General features: G+C 36.6%; 1 protein-coding gene across 5 annotated transcripts in view; it reads right to left on the bottom strand.

Moving 5' to 3' along the window:
- Positions 1–22,027, bottom strand: part of EPS15L1 (epidermal growth factor receptor pathway substrate 15 like 1) — a 41,548-nt gene that overhangs the window by 5,342 nt on the left and 14,179 nt on the right. For 4 of the 5 annotated variants that reach the window (XM_048077840.2, XM_048077842.2, XM_048077845.2 and 1 more), the window contains 10 exons: positions 21,495–21,656; positions 20,443–20,640; positions 20,108–20,272; positions 18,935–19,061; positions 18,764–18,814; positions 18,213–18,349; positions 16,940–17,000; positions 16,496–16,578; positions 14,932–15,064; positions 2,790–2,995 (listed from right to left, as the gene is read on the bottom strand). In XM_048077840.2, the coding sequence (XP_047933797.1) occupies positions 2,790–2,995; positions 14,932–15,064; positions 16,496–16,578; positions 16,940–17,000; positions 18,213–18,349; positions 18,764–18,814; positions 18,935–19,061; positions 20,108–20,272; positions 20,443–20,640; positions 21,495–21,656 (1,323 nt within the window). The remainder of the gene's footprint in view (positions 1–2,789; positions 2,996–14,931; positions 15,065–16,495; positions 16,579–16,939; positions 17,001–18,212; positions 18,350–18,763; positions 18,815–18,934; positions 19,062–20,107; positions 20,273–20,442; positions 20,641–21,494; positions 21,657–22,027) is intronic. The other variant, XM_066983966.1, reaches the window with a different exon arrangement.

Here is a 22,027-nt window from a genome sequence, read left to right as displayed (position 1 = left end):
TTTACTTATGTAGCTTGTATGTTTGGATAAATCTTTGGATAAAGCTTATGACAGCCCAACTTATGACTTGTTTACAATACATAATTTATTTTTGTGGATAGAAAGGGCTGAGTACCAAAAAAAAGTAAGAAAAAAGTTGGAAACAAATCTGTATGTGCCTTATTACAAAGAGTTGGCATGAAGTAAAATTTTCAGGAGCATAACTGACCATTAGATAGTGAAACAATTCATTCTGGCCACTGATTCTTGCACAGATGGCCTATAAAAAGGTCATGTAACTCAGTTACAAATCATTTAAAATAATAACTTTTTTTTTTTTTGATACGTCCAGGTTTCAAGAAGTCTATAAATATGTATCACTTATGTGTCATTTCATAAAAACTCTCGTATCTTTTTTTCAAAAGTATCCTCAGACCCAATGCATAAATGAGGAAAACAGCAGGTTCTGCAGCAAAAGTAATGACATACAAAAACCAAAAAGCTACACTGACTTGTGTTTGCTAAATTACCAGCTTATATTAAGAGAAATAAATTAGCTTGGTTCTAAGCGCTGTTTTTTTGGAAATTTAAATGCTTTCTTTGCATTAACAGATTGTTTCTCTTGTTATTCTGTAAATTGAAGCTGGAAACTAGATATACTTGAAACATGAGCTACCAAAATATTTTGGTTTGTTCCAAAGAGTCATATTCAATGCCAGTAAAGAAGTTAAGAATGCAATGAGAATATACTTGAACTCTGGGTGCATGATTTGGCCAACATCTTTATAAAAGAGCCGTATTTTCTAGAGTACTACTAAAAACTAGTGAAGGTCCTCATGTTATTTCTTTGCAACAGTAAAGAATTCCAATTAAAAGTCACATTACTCAATTATTCAAACCTACATTATTCTAAGAATCTGATCTCAGGTTCCAATGACTCAACCAGTATGTCAAAATACCTTCTGCAATTAAAATTGCTTTTGATTTCCTTTATGAGCAAAATTTCCCAAAGAATAGGAGAAGACAAGCACATCTTTCCTGATTACGAGGTAACTAGTACACTTAAGACTTTATACAGAAGGATTAAGAATTATCAGGTGTAGCAGAATAATCGTGTTATAGGCAAGCAAAAAATAAACACTGAAAAGAACCAGGAAACCCATCTCTTCCCAAATTGTTAACATTTTTGTTGTTGTTCTTACAGGAGTAGAAAGCAACTCACAAAATCAGTTAAAATTTAATTTTATTGGATGAAGTGCCACCTAACAATAGTTAGAAGTGGCTGCTACTCAAGATCTCGCTTCTCCTAATTTTTCCTCATCTTTTAAAGTTACTCTCACCTCCTGGAAACTTGATGGCACAGAGAATTAAACACTAGAGCACCCAACGGGACAGGGATCAGAGCTTTTGGTTAATCATTTGATGCAATCCATCAGTGTAAGCCACTCTTTTAACTTAAGAAATGCAGTCTGTAAATAAGACAACAATAGCTGGGAAACAGTCATTCCATTCCATTCCTTGTCTTTCATTCAAGGATGAAACTAGGTGGTGTTCAAGAAATTTCAGATAAAGCAAGTTTTGCGTCTTATTTTTATTAAGAATGTCACCATTTTGTATACAATCACAGAATTTAACTGTGCACCAAATTCAACAGGCTAATACTAACTGTGGTAAAGCATACATAATATCTTCATCTTTGACATCTTCAGTATCATAGATAAATTAAAGCACTGAGGCCAGCTAGAAGTATGCATAGATGACCTCAACTAACAATATAGAATAGAAAAGTGATACACATTTACTAGTAACTAATAATCAGGGGAAAACATTTAAAAAATCAGCAACCTGAAAGGTTCAGCTTAAAGATCTCCACTTACTGAACACTGAACTGCGTTCGTCAGAGGTGAGTGACAGATTAAGCTGGCAATTTCACTGCGTGGCAATGTGACAGCAAAAACACATGAAAGAAGGAAGAAGCCTGAAGCTGTGGATGGAACAGATTTCTACCTACGTGTGGAAGCATAAGAACCACGCTACTACTATATTTACATTGATTTCCAATTCAGTAACATACCTGCCAGCACTTAAAACAAAGCCAGGCTTTTAGAAACCTGGATATATTTAATGAACAAGTACTTGGCTTCGCCTTCTGATACTGTATTTTGGAGTGCAAAATGGATGCTTCTGTATTGGTTCTACAAAACAATCGTTTTCTTTGTCTAACAAGGGCTTTTCTACAATACCAGCAACTGGAACAAAATTCAACAGCTAAATTTTCAATCTCTGTCTCGTTTACGTACCCTTAGCATCACATTCCATTGTATACAGCAAACATTGTGACAGGATTGTCAGAACTTTTTTCACAACAAATACAAATACGTTAGGGAATCTTTCCCTTTAAGGATTCACTTCTCAGGATATGGTGAAATTGCTATATAAATGTCTCCAACAATTATTTTTGAATCTTTACATCATTGGCTCCCCAAAACCAGTTTACAGAATAGCCTCCATGCAACAAAAACAATACACAGATTCTGCTACAAAGAATTTGTGAGTAAAGGCACACTGTACTAAAATAATTTAAATGCAAATAAACCCTTCAAAATTTAGTATGAAACTTGAAACTCCTTTTTTATTGAAATAATACCTTTTTATTACAGAAATATTAATACAAAAACAATGAGGACAGCATGAAGGTACTAAGAGACAGAAGCCAGTGAACAGTAGGTTTGCAGTTAAAACAAAAACCCAATAGATTGCTGCAAGCAGAGCAGAAAGTGGTTTGCTCAGAGACAATGAACTTAACTTACAGAGCTGAAGTCTGCAAACCCCAAGGAAGAGTCTTTAGAAGTTTTACTTGAAGAGGAGGGAGCAAATGGATCTTTTCCACTAAATGGGTCCCCAAACCCCTTTTTACTCTGAAACGGGTCACTGCTGTCAGCCCCAAATGGCTGGAATGGATCATGGGGCTTGGGAAAATCTGAAGACCCAAGGTGGCTTACAGGAGTACTTTTACCTGGAAAGTTTAGGGAAAAAAAAAGGAGAAAAAAACAGAAGTTACTTACCACGGACAATGCAAACCCCTTAAATAGGAAACTTGTGATGCAATTTAGCATCATCCATTCTTCCTGGGGTAGTTTAAAACTTAACCAAATACAATACTATTCATTTCTCAATGCAAATAATCTCAAATAGTTGGTTTAATTGATTATCTTTCTTACAAATACTCCATATTAATACAATCAAGGTTTTAAATTATAAAACCCAATGTAAAGACATTTGATCAGAAAAATTTACAAGCATGACTTTAGCTCAATTTCCAGGATTAGAGACATTTCAGATTGTTTGGGATAATATAAAAGACAAAATATTTGGAAACATATTACTAACGGTAAGTAATTAATCATGTTAAATAGAACAAAATAGTAACTTATCTGTGACTTTACAGAATGCATGCTTTTTTTTTTTTTTTCCTGGAACTGGTTTACATTTGTACCACTATGTGCAACGGAAAACAGCGTGATGAAGAAATCACCTTGTTCTGGGGTGCTTGCTGTGCAACCCAGTTTCTGTAGGTGACTTCTTGTTCTTATACTCTACCCCAGTAACAGATGCAATCACAGGAGCTATTTTGTATGCTCATGAATCGTGGTTGTAAATTTTGGTTGTTGCAATTAGAACCTCAATGTTTACTTTTAAATTCCCCTTGAAAAAACGATTTTGTTAGGTCAAATAACTAAACAGAAAAATGTAATTCTTTCCCCCTTTTTTTCTTTTTTAAAAAAAAGGTCAGTCATGATGATAATGTATACTTGACAAATGATAAAGGAAAATCTGGAAACATTTTAAAAAGAAAATATATTTACAACTTCTCACATAACAACCTGAATTACATACTTAATTTACATTCATAAAAATATTTTTTTTAAGCTTCCTATTGTCCGAACTACAATTTAACAGGAATCTTATAATTTACTCACATCAGAGCACACATACTAGGAAAGCACAAAGAAATGGAGTTGAAAACCCAGATTTCAGAGTAGGTACTTGCCATGTTTAAGATACAGGCTGCTATCTTTTAAGAAAGTACTTTCAGTCAGTGACAGGTGCTCATAAATGTTATAAGCTGTATGCATCAAATAGAATTTGCCTGAATCTGTGGCAATCCTCGTTTGTCAAAGAGGAGAAATAAAAGGTCAGCAGACTTCCATCCAGCAGCCTGCCTCCACCTGCCATTAAATCCCGGCTCAGCCTCCCCCCTGTCCCAGAGGCCAGCCATAAGCCCACCTCCCTGCGGTCAGTCTGTAGGACGTATAGAATCACAGAACAGCCTGGGTTGAAAAGGACCTTAGAGATCGTCTAGTTTCAACACCCCTGCTCTGGGCAGGGTTGCAGCAGGCTGCCAGAGCCGCATCCAGCCCGGCCTTGAATGCCTCCAGGGATGGGGCATCCACAACCTCTCTGGGCAACCTGTTCCAGTGCCTCACCACCCTCTGAGTGAAAAACTTTCTCCTAATTTCTAACCTAAACCTCCCCTGTCTTCATTTAAAACCATTCCCCCTTGTCCTATCACTACCAACATGCAAACAGGTGTTCCCCGTCCTGTTTATACGCTCCCTTCAAGTACTGGAAGGCCACAACGAGGTCTCCCTGGAGCCTTCTCCACTCCAAGCTAAACAAGCCCAGTTCCCTCAACCTTTCTGCACAGGAGAGGTGCTCCAGCCCTCTGACCATCTTAGTGGCCCTCCTCTAGACCCGTTCCAAGAGCTCCACATCCTTCTTGTGCTGCCCTCACCATCAGCGGGCTCCACACAGTGCTGGCAGCACCTCCTGAAGGGCTGCAGGGGCTTTATGGTCCTCAGCCTCGGTCAGGAGGAACCGAGCGGACTCTTACCTCAGTAGCACTACCATCAGCCCTGCTCTCCACTGAGAAGGCATTCAATGGATATTTAATGCCTACCAATAAGCCAATGGAAAAAATGGGAAACGAGAGCTAGAGGTACAAATTTCCTTTTCAATCTCTGGTAAGACCACATCAAATTGCTCGATATCCTGAGTTGGAAGGGACCCACGAGGCTCATCAAGACCAATTTCTGACTCCACACAGGGCAAGCTAAAAGTTTAACCATCTAAGAGCATCATCCAGACGCTTCTTGAACACCAACTGATCACGGCTTGCTAATCAGCAACAAAATCTTAGAACATTACATGCAGGCATTCATCATACTGGAATTTATATGCAAGAACGTTGTACCCTACACAGGGAAAATTATTTTTTCCACTCAAGTTAGGCCTCAAATTGAATATGGCAACCACTTGTTGGCACTGTGCGTCAGGGAAAATGCAAAGCAAGTTAGGAAAGCCCTCAGGAGAACAAGCATACAGAAAGAGGTGTAGGAAACAAGACACGTGCAGCAGGAGACATAACTGGGTTTGTTTAGTCTTAAGAATATTCAGGAGGAACCTGATCATAGTCTTGGCTGCAAATTGGACACCAAGAAAGACTAATAGATTTAGACGTTATAGAGACAGATTTATATTAGACAATTGCTAAAATTTCTAAAAAACTTAAGAATACTCAAGACTACTTAGGGAATTTGATGCATTCCACATCATATCCAAGGGGTTCAAGAAACAGTATCTAGAAGGCACGCTGGTTGTGCTGCCCTGAAGCTGGAGGATGGATGAGCTCTTAAATGGTCACTCCGATACTATTTTCCATGGGGAATTTTCCAACTATATTCCCAACTGATTTTCCATTATTTTCCAACTATATGTGGGGCTTCTAAAAGACAGGCAGATCACACCAAGGATTTGTCCTTCATGGAAGGAAGTGACAAAATATACAGGAAATACCAGCAGCATTTGCTCTCCCCACAAGCACGGACCCTCTTTTGCCAGCGTTTCAATCTGCCTTTGCAGAGGCCATGTTTTGTACACTGGAAACATTTTACTGCATTGACATACCGCTCATCTCCACCAGATCTCACCTTCTGACACACCTATGCAATGTAAGGAACAAACTTGGCAAAAGATGAACAACTCAGCATTCTTTTAAACGTAATTCTGCAGATAAAGGAGCAAATAATTTTTAAATTACGGAGAGAATTAAAGCATCTGTATTTCTATTTTTAGGTCAAGGCAAAACAAGAGCCTACATTTTTTTTCTTGTTCCCCTACTGCTAGATATAGCAAGCAAATTCTCTCCACCCTGTATTGTTCCAAACCAGATTTGATGGATGGAGGAAAGACCGGTCCATTTTAAGCTGCTCCTTTCAGAGGTTAAATCTTCTGTTGCTGAAACCACTTTGTGGAATTGGTGACTGTTAATACGAATGCAGGTTTTGCAACGTATTTGCTCAGCAAACCTGTTTTTTTCTAGGTGGCCTGTTTAATGTTTTTGCACAAAGCCCCTAGTGGTTTCAGAACATAAACAAAGAGCATCAGGGGTTTCTTGTGCTTCATCTTCAGGACAGATCAAAAAAGAACAACTTGTCTGTAGGGGAAATGTCACCGTGAATACTAGAGTTACTGCTAATAACATAAAATGTTCATTTTATGTTCTGAGTGCCATTTTCTTTAGTTCTGTTTGTTGAAGAATAGAAGAGGATTTTAATGCTGTTATTTTGAAGAAAAGCAGAAAGGGGGCAACCTTTATGAGACCTAGGTTACTTTTTGCAGAGAAATTTAAGGGCAGTGCCCACATGGAGAAGCCAATCCTAACACTTGCAACAGACTCCTCAATGAGTCCTCTTTTGCTCCACTCAGTATGCTGCTTATAGCCTGTTCTATCCTGCCACACTCAGCAAACATGGTTTCCGAAGGCCTGGCAGAAGTTTGTTTGGTTTTAGATGTTCAAATTTACTAATTTATTGGCCACAAATCAGTAATAATGACACCAGAGTTCTCTTTCTTATGACACATCCTTGCTGGCTTACCCCAAGTGTGAATCCCCCAATGCAATAAGTATATATTTAAATAAAACTTTTGTATTTCTATGTTTAGCATGTCAAGGATGTGGGTTAAGTATTTCTAAAACATAAAGCAAAAATACAAAAATCATATTAAAAAAAATCACCAACTGAACTGAAGGACATTTGTAAAATACTAAGATTGCAAAATGTACTATCAGTAGTTACTGAGGTGCCACTAATCTTATACATACTGGTGACTAAAAATACTACATTTTATAACGATACTGCTTAACATTTTTGAGATATGGCAATACGAAAGCAGAGGCAAACAGTTGTAACCCTTACTTATTTGATTTTTCTGCTAATAGTTTCAGGGGAAAAAAGTTTAGAAAAAAGCAAAACAGGTCCTATTCTGAAACCACAGCAGTTTCAGCAGTTACCCAAGTGGTGCACCCAAACCACACCGAGGACTCACTTCAGCAAAAAGAGATGATGAACAAAATGGTTTACCACAGCAAATGCTGTTAACTTATAGTGAACTCCACCCATGTGAAGGGTTTATCTAATTTCATACCCCACAGCAAACTTCAGGGTTGAGATCTATAGTTCAAGGCAAATATAATCTCACTGGTAGGATGCCATTACAGAATTTGACTTATTACATTACAAGATATTGCCAGTGAAACAATGAAACCTTTAGAGTTTTCACTATATTCCATGTTTCAAGGATGATCCTAGCTTTTTTCTTAGAAAAGTACCTTCTGTATTGCAAGAAACAGCATGTTTTCATGTGTCTGAAGACTTGTATTATGCATACTGACAGGCAAACATGGCAGAGTTGAGGTGACATGGCTTTAAACTTTCACTACACAGGTACTCCTTTCCAGGAAACGTTCTAAAGTGAAAAATATGCTTTAAGAAGTCAGAGTCATGCTATGTAGGATAGGTAGTGACAGTATGAGTGAAGTCCATACCTGCAATTACATCTGAACAAGTAATGCCAAGGTTCCTCACACACCTTGTATCTGCCCGAGGAGGTGTTACTCCAGCAAATTTTGAAGACTGTGCAATGCGTAAGGTGCTTCCCAGCAGAACTCTCCCTTGGCACTTAACCAAATTTATCTATCATTCCTAACTTACTCAGCATGTTTTTTACCATGCTGTTAAACTATCCAGCTCTTCCACTGATGCGGAATAAAACTTTCGTAAACTGTGAGCTTTAGGAACTTACAGAAAAAAATTATTACCAGCTTTCAAAATGTCCTTGAAAGTCCACTAAATTAAAACCAATTTTCTACAGAATATTCAAAGGTATTTGTCCTCAACAGGGGCTATTTTTGCACTGTATTTCAAACTCAACTGTTTGGCTATCAAGCTGTTTGCACAAAATCATAATATATATTTTTAGTAACAGAAAGTAAGAATTTTTCCTATGCAAAAAAAAAAATCAAAACAGTTTTTGCTTATTATTTCCAAAATTCTCAACTTTTGCTAGCCAGTAACTCTGAACATCTTAGCTTAAGACAAATACTGTTAAAATTACAGACTTCTGAAAAGGTGAGGTTAGCAGAAGAATCGTTGTATGTTCAGATAACGAACTGTTCTGAAACAGATTCTGAACAACCTATTTCAACAATCGGTACTGAAATATCTTCACTGTGAGAGATCAGCATAAACAACAGAATCAAAGCGTGAATGGAATTTTTAGTTTGTGGCTAGGGCAGGTGCTCCACCCATGAGTCATTTATCCTAAACAACAAGGGATGCCTGTATTCTAACGCAACTGTCAGGTCTTCTAGAAGGTATGAAAAAAAAAAAAAAAGTTTTCCTGTCTGTCACAAAGTTTTAGATTGAATTTTTCACAGTCAGCTGCAGATGAGGAAAAAATAAAGGTGAACAGGCACCGTGCTACTCGTGAGTAACCTTGGGGACTCAAGAAGCTCTAAGGAAACAGGTGTGTGGTACCACTTAGAAATAAACAAAGCACTCCTGTGATCACACAGTGAATAACAGCGCTCTGTATTCCCCTTCAGACCAACAGGTGATCCAAATGACTTGAACATGCCCATGCAAATTTAAAAAAATGTTCAAATGCGAGGGAATTCTTTTAATTATTTTTTTCTCTCGTTAAACTGAATGCTCAACAGAGGGCTGTTAATAAGACGTCAGTGGCCATGTAAACTGACAGTACTTTTGCACTGCTTTATAGATGAAAAATAAGTCTAAAATTATAAAAACAGTCAAACCATAAAATGCCTTAAATTTAGAGAAGTGACACACAGAAAAAAGAACTATATTTATCAGAAAGGACATAAAGGGGGAGGAAGCATCAAATACAAAGGCAGGCAGCAGCAGAACAGGGCTCTACAAACATTGTCATTCCGAGAGCTGCCTGCCCTGCCCCTCCGATTCGTGCAAGAAAAGCTGTGGCTGACAGCATGAAGGATCTGATCGTGCACAGTGCTGCGAGGCATCTACAGTACCTCAGGGGTGCAAATGAAGTTCAACAGTTTGAGTCTAGCTCAACAGCTTCTAGTTTTCAGGGTAGTTCAATAAGATATTAAGATCTTACTAGATCTTTACTAGATCTTAAAGACCCCACCCGTTCTCATTTTTGAAAGCCATCAGCAGATTTAGATCTCTTTATCTTCAAACTGGCAAGATGAAAAAAAAGTCACATAAGCCAAATCTGACTGATTGAGTCCTAAGTCAGTGGGGCCTTTACAGACTTAACTGCTGGCAACAGCAAAATACTTCTATCAGCTCTGCAATTTGTCATTTGGTAAAAATACTGAACTCTACCACCTTAGCTGGCTAAATTTATGATTAATAATATCGTTATGTAATAATTTCTAGTCACTCAAATTAAACACTGGGCAAACCTTTGTGTTGGCATTCAGGTCTTTTGTGACTCCACACAAGCGAGGCATCTCTGAAAGAGGAGAACCATACTTACTAATTCAAGGAAGGCTAGTTAGTCCCCTATTCTGTCTTCTCAAGATTTTTTGCAGTATTTTGACATTTCAAAAAACACTGCCTGTCAAAAAGGCCATGTGAGAACGGAATCGAAGTCCTTAACTTGAAGATAGAGGTGTTAACCACTAACCTCTGAAATGCCAATTTATAAATTCAGTTTCCATAATACATCAAAGCTACCAAGAATAAATGGATCAAAAAACAAAGTTATTTGATGAACTGACTGTGTGCAGTCTGGAATAACAAATTCTCAATACTGCTTATTTTAATACCTGTATTTCAAATAGCTGCTAAGAAAATCCACTAACTTCTTTTTTACACGGGATGAACTCAGTACTTAGTCCTTTGATTACCCGTATTATGATATTTTTCTGCTATTTAAGTTTTTGTTGGGAATACCAATACATAATTTTGTTAAGTACATTATCATTGAATAAGTCCATTATTAATACAACACTCACCGCCCCTATTAGTTACTAATATTCAATATATTTAAAATAAATCCTAATATTTACAAAGACTGAAAAAAGCTGGAGTGGTAAAAACAATTGTTTTTATTAAATAATCACTACAAGAAGAAAACACACTGAAACTACAATTTCTTCCTGCATTTTTTGGACTTTTATATTCTTTCAAGGTTAAAAAGGTCAAAACCACTATAAGCGAGCAATAAAAATTTAGAAGAGGTTGAAGGTTACACACTGGTTAGTGGTGAAGGTTCTTCCACTAATATCACTGGTTAACAGTACTGTTATAACCGCAATGTGGAATGCATGGTGCTGCATTTAAAGGAAGTGGGTAAGGGTGGGGCAAATGCAGTAGGTCCCACGATCAAAGCACTAGAGCATTGAATTTTACTTATAACCCAATCACTGACACCCACACAGCAGCTTCCTGTACTTTAAAAAAAAAAAAGAAAAAGAAAAAAAAAAATCTGTTTCTCTCTTTTTGTAATCAACAACTTTTACCTAGAAACTAGTTAGCGGTGAACTCTGACTGATTTCAATCTGCAGCTCACGGCAGAAAACATAATTGTTAATCTGTGAGAACCTGCATAGACCATTTTAACTGCCAGGTTTCAGTGTATCGTCTCTTTCTGACTATTTATTCTTAATTACACAACAGTTCTCCAAAACCCAAGAACTAGTCTAAAAAAGACAAAATGACCAGAAGTTCTGTAGTGCTAAATAGCACACGGAACGCTTTAAGCCAGAAAATAAAATATATTTATAAATCTACACGACTTCAGTTGTTTGTTAGGACAGCTCAAGAAAAGAAGTTGCACTGGAATTTAGATCCCTGTCACAGGGCATCTTTGCTTAAGTACTTCAATATACACTATTATTTTTCTTAATATAAGTAGCAATCAACGTTGCCTTGTTTTCATTTAATAGGCCAAGGAGAAGACAAATACAAAGCTCATGATGCAGAGCACTGACCTGCTTATATCTGGATAACCTTTTTGTGCTTTTTGAGCGTTATTAAAAATACAGCATCAATAATCAGGAAAAATTTTCACGTCTCTCAGAAGAAACCTTCAAGTCGTCCAGTACCACCTGGTGAACATCAAATTAAGTCAGCCAAGTCCCAGGGGAGCTGTGCTGAACCTAATGTCCGTCAGGAACCTCATGGACTATGAATGCATTCCTGAAGAAAAAGAGCATGCACATACTCCTTGGGGGATTTTTATTAGAACAGTCTGGTCAGAGTAGCTGAAGAGCTTTCTCTTAGCTGATCTTCCTCAGCCTAAAAAGAATCTTAAACCAGGCAGGGGACAGAGACATTGATTTTTCAAATCTTTCCATGTAACAAAGGGGTGTTGGAGCTTTGACATACACCTGCATCTAGGCTCATTGCTTCTAAAATACTTCTTGTCATTCTTTGTTTTTACTCACTGATTCATTAACCTTCCTCCAACTCTTTAAAGACTGTACTTTAAATAGTTACGTGGGGAAAAAAAAAACACATTTAACCAGAAAAACAAACATATGGAGCTTTCTCTTGGATCAAACAAGGATCAGTTTAAGACTGAGAAACATCTGAAAGATCTTGAAAACTTTCTTTCAAAAGAAGAGAATCAAAAAGAAGGAAAGTGATTTATGAAGAACAGAACAACTGTAAGCCTGAGAGTTGGCCTACGATACAACTTTTTAAACTTTAACAATCTCATGATTGTTATCCCCTCTCCTAACCTTAGTTTTTGAGAAGGGAAAGATACAGATCTCAAGGGTGTCTAATCCATGCCACACAGTAAGCGTTTGCCTATCCTTGCCAGATAATAACAACCACAGACAGCTGTGAACAGAAGTGCCTGCTAACACAGCCATCAGATCATTGCTGCTTGTCAACTTCCAAGCTTCAAAAAAAAAACTAAACAAAACACCAGCGAGTACAAAAACAGAAAAGAATAAGAAAAGCAACGAATCTTTCAGTTTATAGGTCATGATTTATATGGTGAAACAATGATTGCCCACTGCAACCCTGCTACGGACAAAGCTTCCATAACTGAGAAATTCCCTTAAGGACGATATGAAGAGCATCTCCAGAGCCCATATTTGAGAGCAGCTGATCTGAACTGCACATTCCTTTTGCAGGTTTCTGCAGGTACACCTGAAGACCAAAGGTTAACAGAGGCTATGTCTGACTTGTTTCCCTGTCCCAGTGCTCAGTTCCAGAGGTTAGCTCTGCCTTTGTCTTCATGAAGAAACCAGACCTGAGCCCCAACTCCTCATTCATCTGGACAAAACATGGACGTGTGGGCAAGGAGGGAAACCATGGCACACTTTGGCCACATCCTGATTGTCCAGCACACTCTGCAATACCTTGACAGATGGATCAGATAATGCTTGTGTGTCACTTAAGTCCTAACGAACTCTGGATGTTGAAAAGCACTCAATTGGGAACAATCCCTGATGGATTTTATTAGTTTCCCATATCAACTACTACTCTGGGAAATCAGGCAGCTTTAAAGCTCTGCAAAAATATTAACTAGTATTTTCTACTTGATTTTTGAGTGTTGAGGACAAGTAAAGCTTTATGTGAGATCTCTATTGCACCTAAGAAAAAACAACCAAGTCACACAAGGAATTTTCAATATTAAGATCTGACCCTTCAACAAGTTTTACCAAAACAAGTATGAACTGGGAACAGAAGGGCAACCTATAGATTTGTCTGTTAATAACTAACATTTATCCATCTTTCAGCAAGATCTTTATCACATACTTTTTTTTTTTTAATTAAACAGACCAATGAGAAAGGTAAGAAACAACGGAAGTTTCTTTTCTGTTGTTTGTTTTCTGAGCAGTGTTCCCATTTCTAACACATATTTGTATGCTTCTATCTCTTGTTTGAATCGCAGTATATTACTATAAAATTTCTCATGCTCTAAGTAACCACTGAAGATTGCTTTAGTGTGGAAGGAAGGGAGGAGTATAACTGCATAAGCACATGAGGCTCATTTGCTTTAAAAAAAACCTGCTTTGTTTCCTCCTCAGTCTATTTTATCATAACAACATTTGCTTTTGGTAGAGCAGCGGAACCTTAAAAATACTGTGTCTCCCAATGAGAGGGAGAAGTACACATTTAAGCAAATTTTTGAAAAGACGGATTAAAGGCTGAGTGCACACAACTAAATTCAAAACAAATTATTAAAGCTAAATGTCCAAAATTCTTCAATATGCACAAAAGAAGGATTGAAAAGAGACAAATACAACAATAAAAAATACATAGGTGAGTTAATTCTATGGAATGTATTGCCCATTTTTGCTGCTAGTATAACACTCTATTTGCTAGGAATAATCATGTTTCAAACAAAAAATACAAAGAAACCACATGAAAAAGATAATATAGGTGTATTTAGTACTTGACTCTTTCAACTATGGAGGCCCTTTAAACACTGAATTGTTTTATGCAGACATTTCCTAAAAAGAAAAAGATGGTCACTTACACACCTCCCTTGAAAACCAACGAAAGAAAGAAAAAAAGCATCATTTGTGATGGCAAGTAAGATTACCTTCAGCTTTTATACTTCTGCTTCTATTGACATGTGTCCTATTTGTTGATATTTGTCAACATCACATATTATGTCTTTTTCAAACTACTAAATACCCTCTAGTATCTCTAAGTGGGAAATACTTACACAAAGCAAGCATGGAACAGACTGCTTCAAGAGCTTTTCCACAATCCTAGAGCATTTTCTGGCAAATTTTCATCAATACTCACCTACATAGAACCTCATCATTTGACTTCAAGGTTTTAGTGTGCATCATAATCTTTTGAGGAATAAAGTCATAGTAATAGGAACAAATTAATGCTGCTGCAATGGTCTGCTTATAACTCTGTTCTATTAAACAGTATTTTCCAAACCTGGGATCAATCTATGGGACTTCCCTGTGACAGCACTGTTTCATGTTATCCAAGGAGCTAGTTCTAGCACAACTGGTTTGCAAAACCAGTCAGAACAACAATACCTGTTATAAACAGGATGAGTGCAGAGTGCATGCTTTTCTCCAAAATGCAACTGCAGAAAGGTAGGCAATTCTCAGTAGTATTACTATTAGACCAGTAGAAAGGTAGACAAAACCTTCCAAATTCTAGACGTTGACCACCATGTTTGGTGAAAACTTATGTGCCTATTCATAAGAAGAAACCTGAACTTCTTTTTATTTTTTTTTCTCTTCTTCCCTTTTTTTTTTTTGGAAGCCAACTAAATTTTCACTGCTAATATTAACTGAACTACATAATTGCTGTTAAAAGTAGACTTGAAACTAACAGTTCTAAAGTGGCTTCAGTTCTTCAAACAGTTTCACTGGTATCTGAATGTTTTGACAAATCAGCTCTAGGAGTGCAAACAAGTTGAAGTTGAATCTCCAATCAGTTCCAGAGTTCCAGTCTTTTTTTTTCTTCTTTTTTTTTTTTTCTGACAATTCCTGCCAATTTACTGATAATCTCATACCTTCCTTCATGGTTGAAATATGAGATAGAAGACTGTCAACTTGTCCTTACTTCCAAGAATATACAGTAAATTGGGGGAACTGGTTATTAAGAAAGAAAACCTCCTTACCACTGGGTGGCTTGGGCCGTGGAGGGACATTTTTCTTCGGTGGTAATGCTGGTGTGTCTGATTTGCTTTTGAAAGGGTCATCTGAGAATCCCATCCCTCCAAAAGAGGAGGTGAACGGGTCTGAAGCTACTGACTACAACAGAAAAAAAATAAAACAAAAGGAGTGTAAGCACATTGCAGAAAATCTGGTGTTTCACAGAGGCTACAAGTTAACTCATGGAAAAACATTAACTTCAGTTGTGTAGGTCTGACCTCATTTTTTTATGTCACTAGCATAGATACAAACATCCACTGTCAGAGGTACTAGGATTTCATTAACACTAAAAGATATTTATACTCTTAATCACTTAAGTACTTCTAGAACTTTTACTCCTAGCAAAAAGCTGATAAGAAAAATAAAAGGAAGTAAAACTCTATTTTTATTAGTTGGCAATGAACAGTCATACTACAGTGTGGCCTTCAATCTGTGACAAGCAGAACCATGAAACAAAGCGGTAACTGGAGAAACATGGTAGCTTGCAAAACAGACAGCCTTCTTCCAAGCTTTTCTTAAGTTACACATGCCTATTTGCTGTTTTTGTTGTTGTTATTTTGTAAAAGCTCAGGGAAAATTCTAAAAATTTATAATTTTAATATATTTCCTATATTCACCTGGCTTTTGCAAAAGACTAATAGTAATTTAAAAAGGCACAAAAAACTATACCATGAAGGAAAATTTATCATCCCGAAATGAAAAAGGAGCTTTGTAGGCAAAGTTAGGGCTCAGTCAGAGCTTCACTAAAGCCTCCAACTCAAGCGAAACACACCAATATCAGTAAAGACTGCTGCCACCTAGTGGGGATCTAAAAATCCCACAAATCAGTAAGAAAAGTTAGGAAAAAAATACAAAATATTTAATTAGCCAAAAAGATAATATATTTTCTAGTAAACATTTACTCTACAATATTCAAGCGTTCTTGTGGTACAAAATGTAAAAAGTTAGGCAACTGTAAACTACAAGTCTGTCTCAGAAAACTAACAGCAGAATGACTATCCAGACAAGAAGGTAAGGACATAGCTCTATTTAGAATACCCTATATACTCTGTTTTTAACGATAAACCGAGAAATAGCAATTCTGTGCAAAACTGAAATATAAGCACACAATGTTTTCCACCCTTCCTGGTTTCCTAAACTCAGGGAGAAGTTTAAGAACAAGTTAGAATATGATGAGAGATGCAGCATCTAAGTGGACCTCCGAACTTAGCAATATATTGCTGGGCCCAAACTTCCTTTATCTGGAACAACTACTTTTGCTTACAAGTTCTTTCTTTCGCTCCACTGGTACTTGAAAACGTATGTGAAAAATTGATTCTCCCCACCCCTTGAATCTACTGGTCTTGGTGAGACTTCACTGTACCCAAGATGGATGGACACTTTGCTAAGAACTTGGTGAGAGCAATTGGAATAAACACAGAAGAAACGGGTTGTCAGCTCAAAAATTTGAATCTTATCACACCCTTCAAAAAAAAAAAAAGTACAATTTTATTTTTTTTAAAGGACAGTTGTTTTCCTTGTAACCTTTACCTTTGACATCTGACTGAAGTCTGCAAATCCCTCCCCACTACTGAAAGCGCCACTTCCAAATGGATCCAATGTTCCAAATGGATCTGAAACGGATGCAAAAAAAAAAAATGTATTTAAAATAATACATAAGAATTCTGAATAACTTATTGCCAATAAGTTACGAAACTGGGTAGGTGATTAAACACTCGCATTTTACCCTGCCAAGTGATGTTAAGAAAAAATTGCACAGAGCAACAGGTTTTCTATCAGTTGTTTGAAAGAAAAAAAGGAGCCAAGTATATAGTTAACGCGAGGGCTTTATCTTCATACAACATAGTAAGAGCACAATAGTATTTACCACCAGTTCACAATATACTTTGTTTATTCTCAACTTTAACATTTGATTTTTCATTCATAAAGAGATACCTACTTATTCATCTTCACAAGAAAAAATGTTCTTCTTACCTGGACCTTTTGAAGAGACACTGGAAGATGTAAAAGGATCACTGCTTTCAAAAGGGTCAGACTAAATAAGAACAGATATAAATAATTATTGTTCTGCTGTACTGTGAACTAGTCTTTCTGTGCAAAGAAAAATCTATTTCTTTAAGACAAATTATTTCTAGTTTCAGACCACTCTATTGTGGACATGTGAGAGGATGAAATTGAATGAATAGATGAAATATGTAGCATTAATCCATTTGGCTATTGACAGCATTGAACAAAAGTAAGTAAACTAAGTATCTACAAGCAAAACACATTCAAGTGAAAGTGTATCACACAAATGATATTAGTTCCTAAGGCAAAATTAGAAATTACACTCAGAATTAGAATCATTGAATATTCTGAGTTGGAAGGGACCAACAATGACCATCAAATCCAACTCCTGGTTGCACACAGGACCATCCAAAAAATAAAAATAATAATTTTTTTAAAAAATCAAACCATATGTTTGAGAGCATTGTCCATATACTTAATGCCGACAGTCTTGCTGCCATGACCACTTCCCTGGGAAGCCTGTTCCAGCACCCAGACACCCTCTGTTCAGTCGTTAGTGTTCAGTCTTTAAGCAACAGAGACTGAATATTCAAATCAGACATTTACGTTATCAGTAATTCAGAGATACTGTATATCCCAAATCTCTTTTTAAACTGATGGTGTTTGCAGCTGCTCTTCTGCACAGAAAATCTGCTGTTACCTAAGTACAAACCTATAGACTTAAACTAACCTTCCACTGACTGATAGTAGTTCTAATGCTTGGGTGGCAATAGTCAATGAATTCTGTAAGAGTAGAAAAAAAAAACACCAAAACACCACACATACATGCCAGTACAGCTCAAGAACTGTGACTGTGACTATACATTTGACAAACGTGTTCTGTGCAGTCCTTCCACTGTATTGGTTCTATAATCCTTTAGCCAGATCAGTTCCTTGATCCGACTCACTGTGTGAAACAGAAGCATTGATGGAATGGAGGTAATGGTGTGAATGAGTGAACGTTGGAGGTATGAAACTGCAAACAGAAAAAAAATACACCCATCTGCATCTTCATAATGAATACACATCATTATTATGGAACTGAAAAGAACAAGCTCCTGATTGCCCCAAAAATCCATGCTAATTAAGAATAAAATAAACTGTGTTTCCATCACTTAAGAGAAAAGTATTTGGTGATATTTTTCTTTTAGCTTGTCAACAGTAAATAAACCTATTGCCTGTGAATTTATAAATTACTGACCTTCGAGGGTAAAGTGGAGGGTTTTGTGAATGGATCTGATGTAAATGGGTCGCTCTTCACCTGTTTCTTGAAGAAATCCTCAGGGGCAGAACTACGAAATGGGTCACTTTCCTTAAATGGATCGCCTCCAAATGGATCTAGAAGGAATGTTAAAAGGTAAATAGGATGTAGCACCTACTAAGCAAAACAACAAAGTGAGTCCGTAATGAACCATCCTACATTTGACCTCACACTCACTGATTATTTTTTCCTTATTAAAACCAACACCAACAACACCATAAATCCAACAAATTGCCAGATAGTTAGTACCCAGTACAGAGAGTAAGTTGTAATGAGTATGTATTTTCAGTAAATATCTGATAGGATTAGACTTTGCTTAATGAAAAGTTACCCACATTATTAACATATTGATTCTGAATGCCCATATGGTCGGGTTTTTAAGTTCCCACATGCAAAACAAAAATTTAAAGCCAGGGAAACCCTGCAATCCATCTTTGCATTTGCCTACAAATTGTTTGTCTCCTCAGTCCTGTTATCATAAGGGCTATTACCTGCTGGAGCAGGTGGTTGTTCTGCAAAGGGATCATGCTGGAATGGGTCACCTATGCAGAATAGAAAAATAGTTTGTTTTATCCACTATTTAGCAAGATGATAAAAGTTTGAAAATATCATTTACTCAACAATTAATCTTCAAGGTCTCAGGTAGGCCATTGGTCACTTACTGCCTTTGAAAGGGTCTGCTCCCTTAAATGGATCAGATTTGAAAGGATCTTCTGACTGGAATGGGTCTGTATGCAATTCTTGTGTGTTATTTGTAAACATCAAGGCTTTATTCTTAAATGGATCATCCTAAAAATTAAGAGGAGAAACATTACAGCAACTCACCATTATTAAAACCTTCAGCTACCCATTTAGCAGAAATTCTATGGTATCTTGGTTCCTGTTTAAAGATCCTAAAAGTGACTTCCTAAAGAACTTTCTGAATAAAATTCACTTCCTAAAGAGCTTTCTGAATAAGTGGCTTCTAAGCAGAAGTAAATACACAGCAGAAAGAAATTTGTATTGTGGATAATAAAGAGGTTGCCAATAGAGGCCAACCGAAACCTTTCTCAAGTTATAAAAAACCTCTTCATTGCCCAGTTTATGCCACGGTAGCCATATGGGTGTATAGCACCTGTATACAGAGTTCCATTGACAACTGGAGCTTTTCACCTCTAAGAAATACCTCATACTAACTACCCCAACCCCACCAATACTGCCTCCAACACTAGAAAGATATAGGTTTTCTGTAATCCCTTTACAGGATGCAAATGAAGAAGTCTTAATTAAGACTTCTCAAAACAAAAAGAGGAAAGAAAAAAAAGGAGGAAGAGGAAGAAAGTATTAAGAAACAGGAAAGGGACACAATGCTTTAAAAATTTACTACGAACATACACCAGAGTTTTCTACCAGTGATTCTTAGGTTTTACAAATAAGAGAAACGTTCTGAAAGTTTCCACTGGAAATTAAGCATAACATTAGTCATGCAAGCACAAAAACGAAGCACTAAATTGAGCATTATGACCATTTATCTCTACGCATTGCTGTTCTTAATCCTCATTCTTTTTTTTTGTGCATTATGTTTTCACAGAGAAAGCGCTGGGCACAAACACAACATGTCTTTTGAATACTTATTAATACACTATATATGATATATATGTATTTATATTATGTTAAAAAATTGTTTTCCCCACCAGCATTAAAATTTTTGCCTTGCACTGGAAATTTCTACCTTACAGGAATCATGGTATTTGCTAACATCCCAAAAGTCAACTAAACAAACATCTTAATGATTTTAGATTAGGTGTATGTTACAAATAGTAAAATATTCAAAATAACAGTATAAAAAGTTTTACCATAGCTCCATAATTGCTTCTTTCTGTCTGCCCAAGGCCTTCACTTATGTCTGCTAAATTTGTCAGGCTACCACCATGAATCCCATTGAGAGCTTCATTATATTCTTCTATACTCTTATTGACTTCTTGATGACTTTCTTGAAGCTGAGAAAGTTTACTTCTTGCCTAAGCGGTAGAAAATACTTCAGTATGTTACTCGTTCAATAACCAGTCATAAAGGCTTATTTCATGCACCAGTATTTTTTTCCTCTTCTGTAAAGTCATCTTTCTAGTTGATGTTCAACTTTTAGCATTCAAGAAAGCAAAAATGATGTCATACAAACTACGGTGAATACCTGGTTTATTTCTTCCTGTGTTGATTTTAAAGATTTGATTATTGTTTCAAGCTGTACTTTTCCAGCCTGGATACTCTGTTCTAGCTGAGTCTCTTCTTGCTGGAGGCGATTCAGCTCTGCTTTTGCTCTATTAAGATCATCCTCCTGTGATTTTAAGTCTGATTCCTGAGACTGAATCTGCATTTTCAGTGATGAAATCTGAAACAAAACGTTACAAAAATCAGAGAGAAATTTCAAGTAAATGTACCTTAACACATTATGAATTTATAAATAATACAAAGCTCTCAACTGCTACACAAGATGAAGAATGTCATTTGAAGAACTGCATGCTTCTTATTACATCACACAGAATCTTTGGTAAAAGCATGGAGGATGTGCAATAAAACTAAGAAATATTAGTATCTTAAATTACAAAAATACCACGCAAATCATAAAGGTAATCAAAGTGTTTCTTAAATGGTTAAACTCTAGTTTTCAGAACTTGGATCCTTTTCCATTCAAATATTATCAAGTATTATAAAGCTATTTTTTTAAACTCTGATAAGAGTTAAATTTATACCATTGCACATGACTCTACTCCACTTTCTTGTATTACTTTAGACGCTGATTTTCTACACGAAGATAACATGGTAACTATACTTACAGTTGTAACCCCTGAAAACCTAACTTTAACTGAGAATACTGACATGAGGTTCACAGTAAAAAATACGCACTGCTGCCCATGGGCTGTCTCATCGGTCAGGGATAACGCTTTTCAACTATTCTAACTGGCTGAATAAATATTTCATACATTTACAAAGCAGCAGTAATTTACGTAGGAAGGGACCTCTGGAGATCATCTGGTTCAATCCCACATTTATAACCTTATGAAAGGCACTCAGGCTAGCAAAATCCTTTCTTGGACCTCTGCTTTTGTGTGGAAATTGCTATTTATGGTTAAAATAAAAAAAAAAAAAGAATAAATAAATCAAGCTTATTTATGAAATGAATGGTATTTCCTTCAGCAAAAGATGTGATGTACTTGAGCATCTCGAGGATTAACATGCACTCACCACCTGTGTTTCTTCCTGGCATTTCTGCCTTACATCATTCAGCATATCTTTCAGTTTGGCTTTCTGCTGGTCCATTTCATCCAGGCGGTCTTGGGCATCTTGTTTTTGAGCCTCCAGCTCTTGCAAGTTACTTGTCTCCCTATCTAAATCGTTTTGCAGTTCCTGAGGAAAATTCCACAGTTTAACTTATTAAGCTTTTGTCTTACAGGAATAATCAATCACAGAGAAACAGGTTGGCACACTCCACAAGATTTTCTATGTCATATAGACTATTTCCTGCATGTGCATGCTTTGTTTCAGCAGGAACTTGTATAAGACATCATACAAATCAGTGCCCACAAAATGGAAAGAGACTGTGATGCAGAACACATGTAATTGAGTTACCCCTGCTATAAAAAACAATACATTTTGAATAATGATGTAATAAATTACAGTGCCAGTCAAGCACTAATGAAAAAATATTTAAAACCATATATGCAACATCCTCTATTTGTATTAACCAGCATCAGAAGAAAATGTTTCTGATGGGGAAC

Source organism: Anser cygnoides, chromosome 27, assembly GCF_040182565.1.
Source record: "Anser cygnoides isolate HZ-2024a breed goose chromosome 27, Taihu_goose_T2T_genome, whole genome shotgun sequence".
NCBI lineage: Eukaryota > Metazoa > Chordata > Aves > Anseriformes > Anatidae > Anser > Anser cygnoides.
This window is presented reverse-complemented; position numbering and strand designations above follow the sequence as displayed.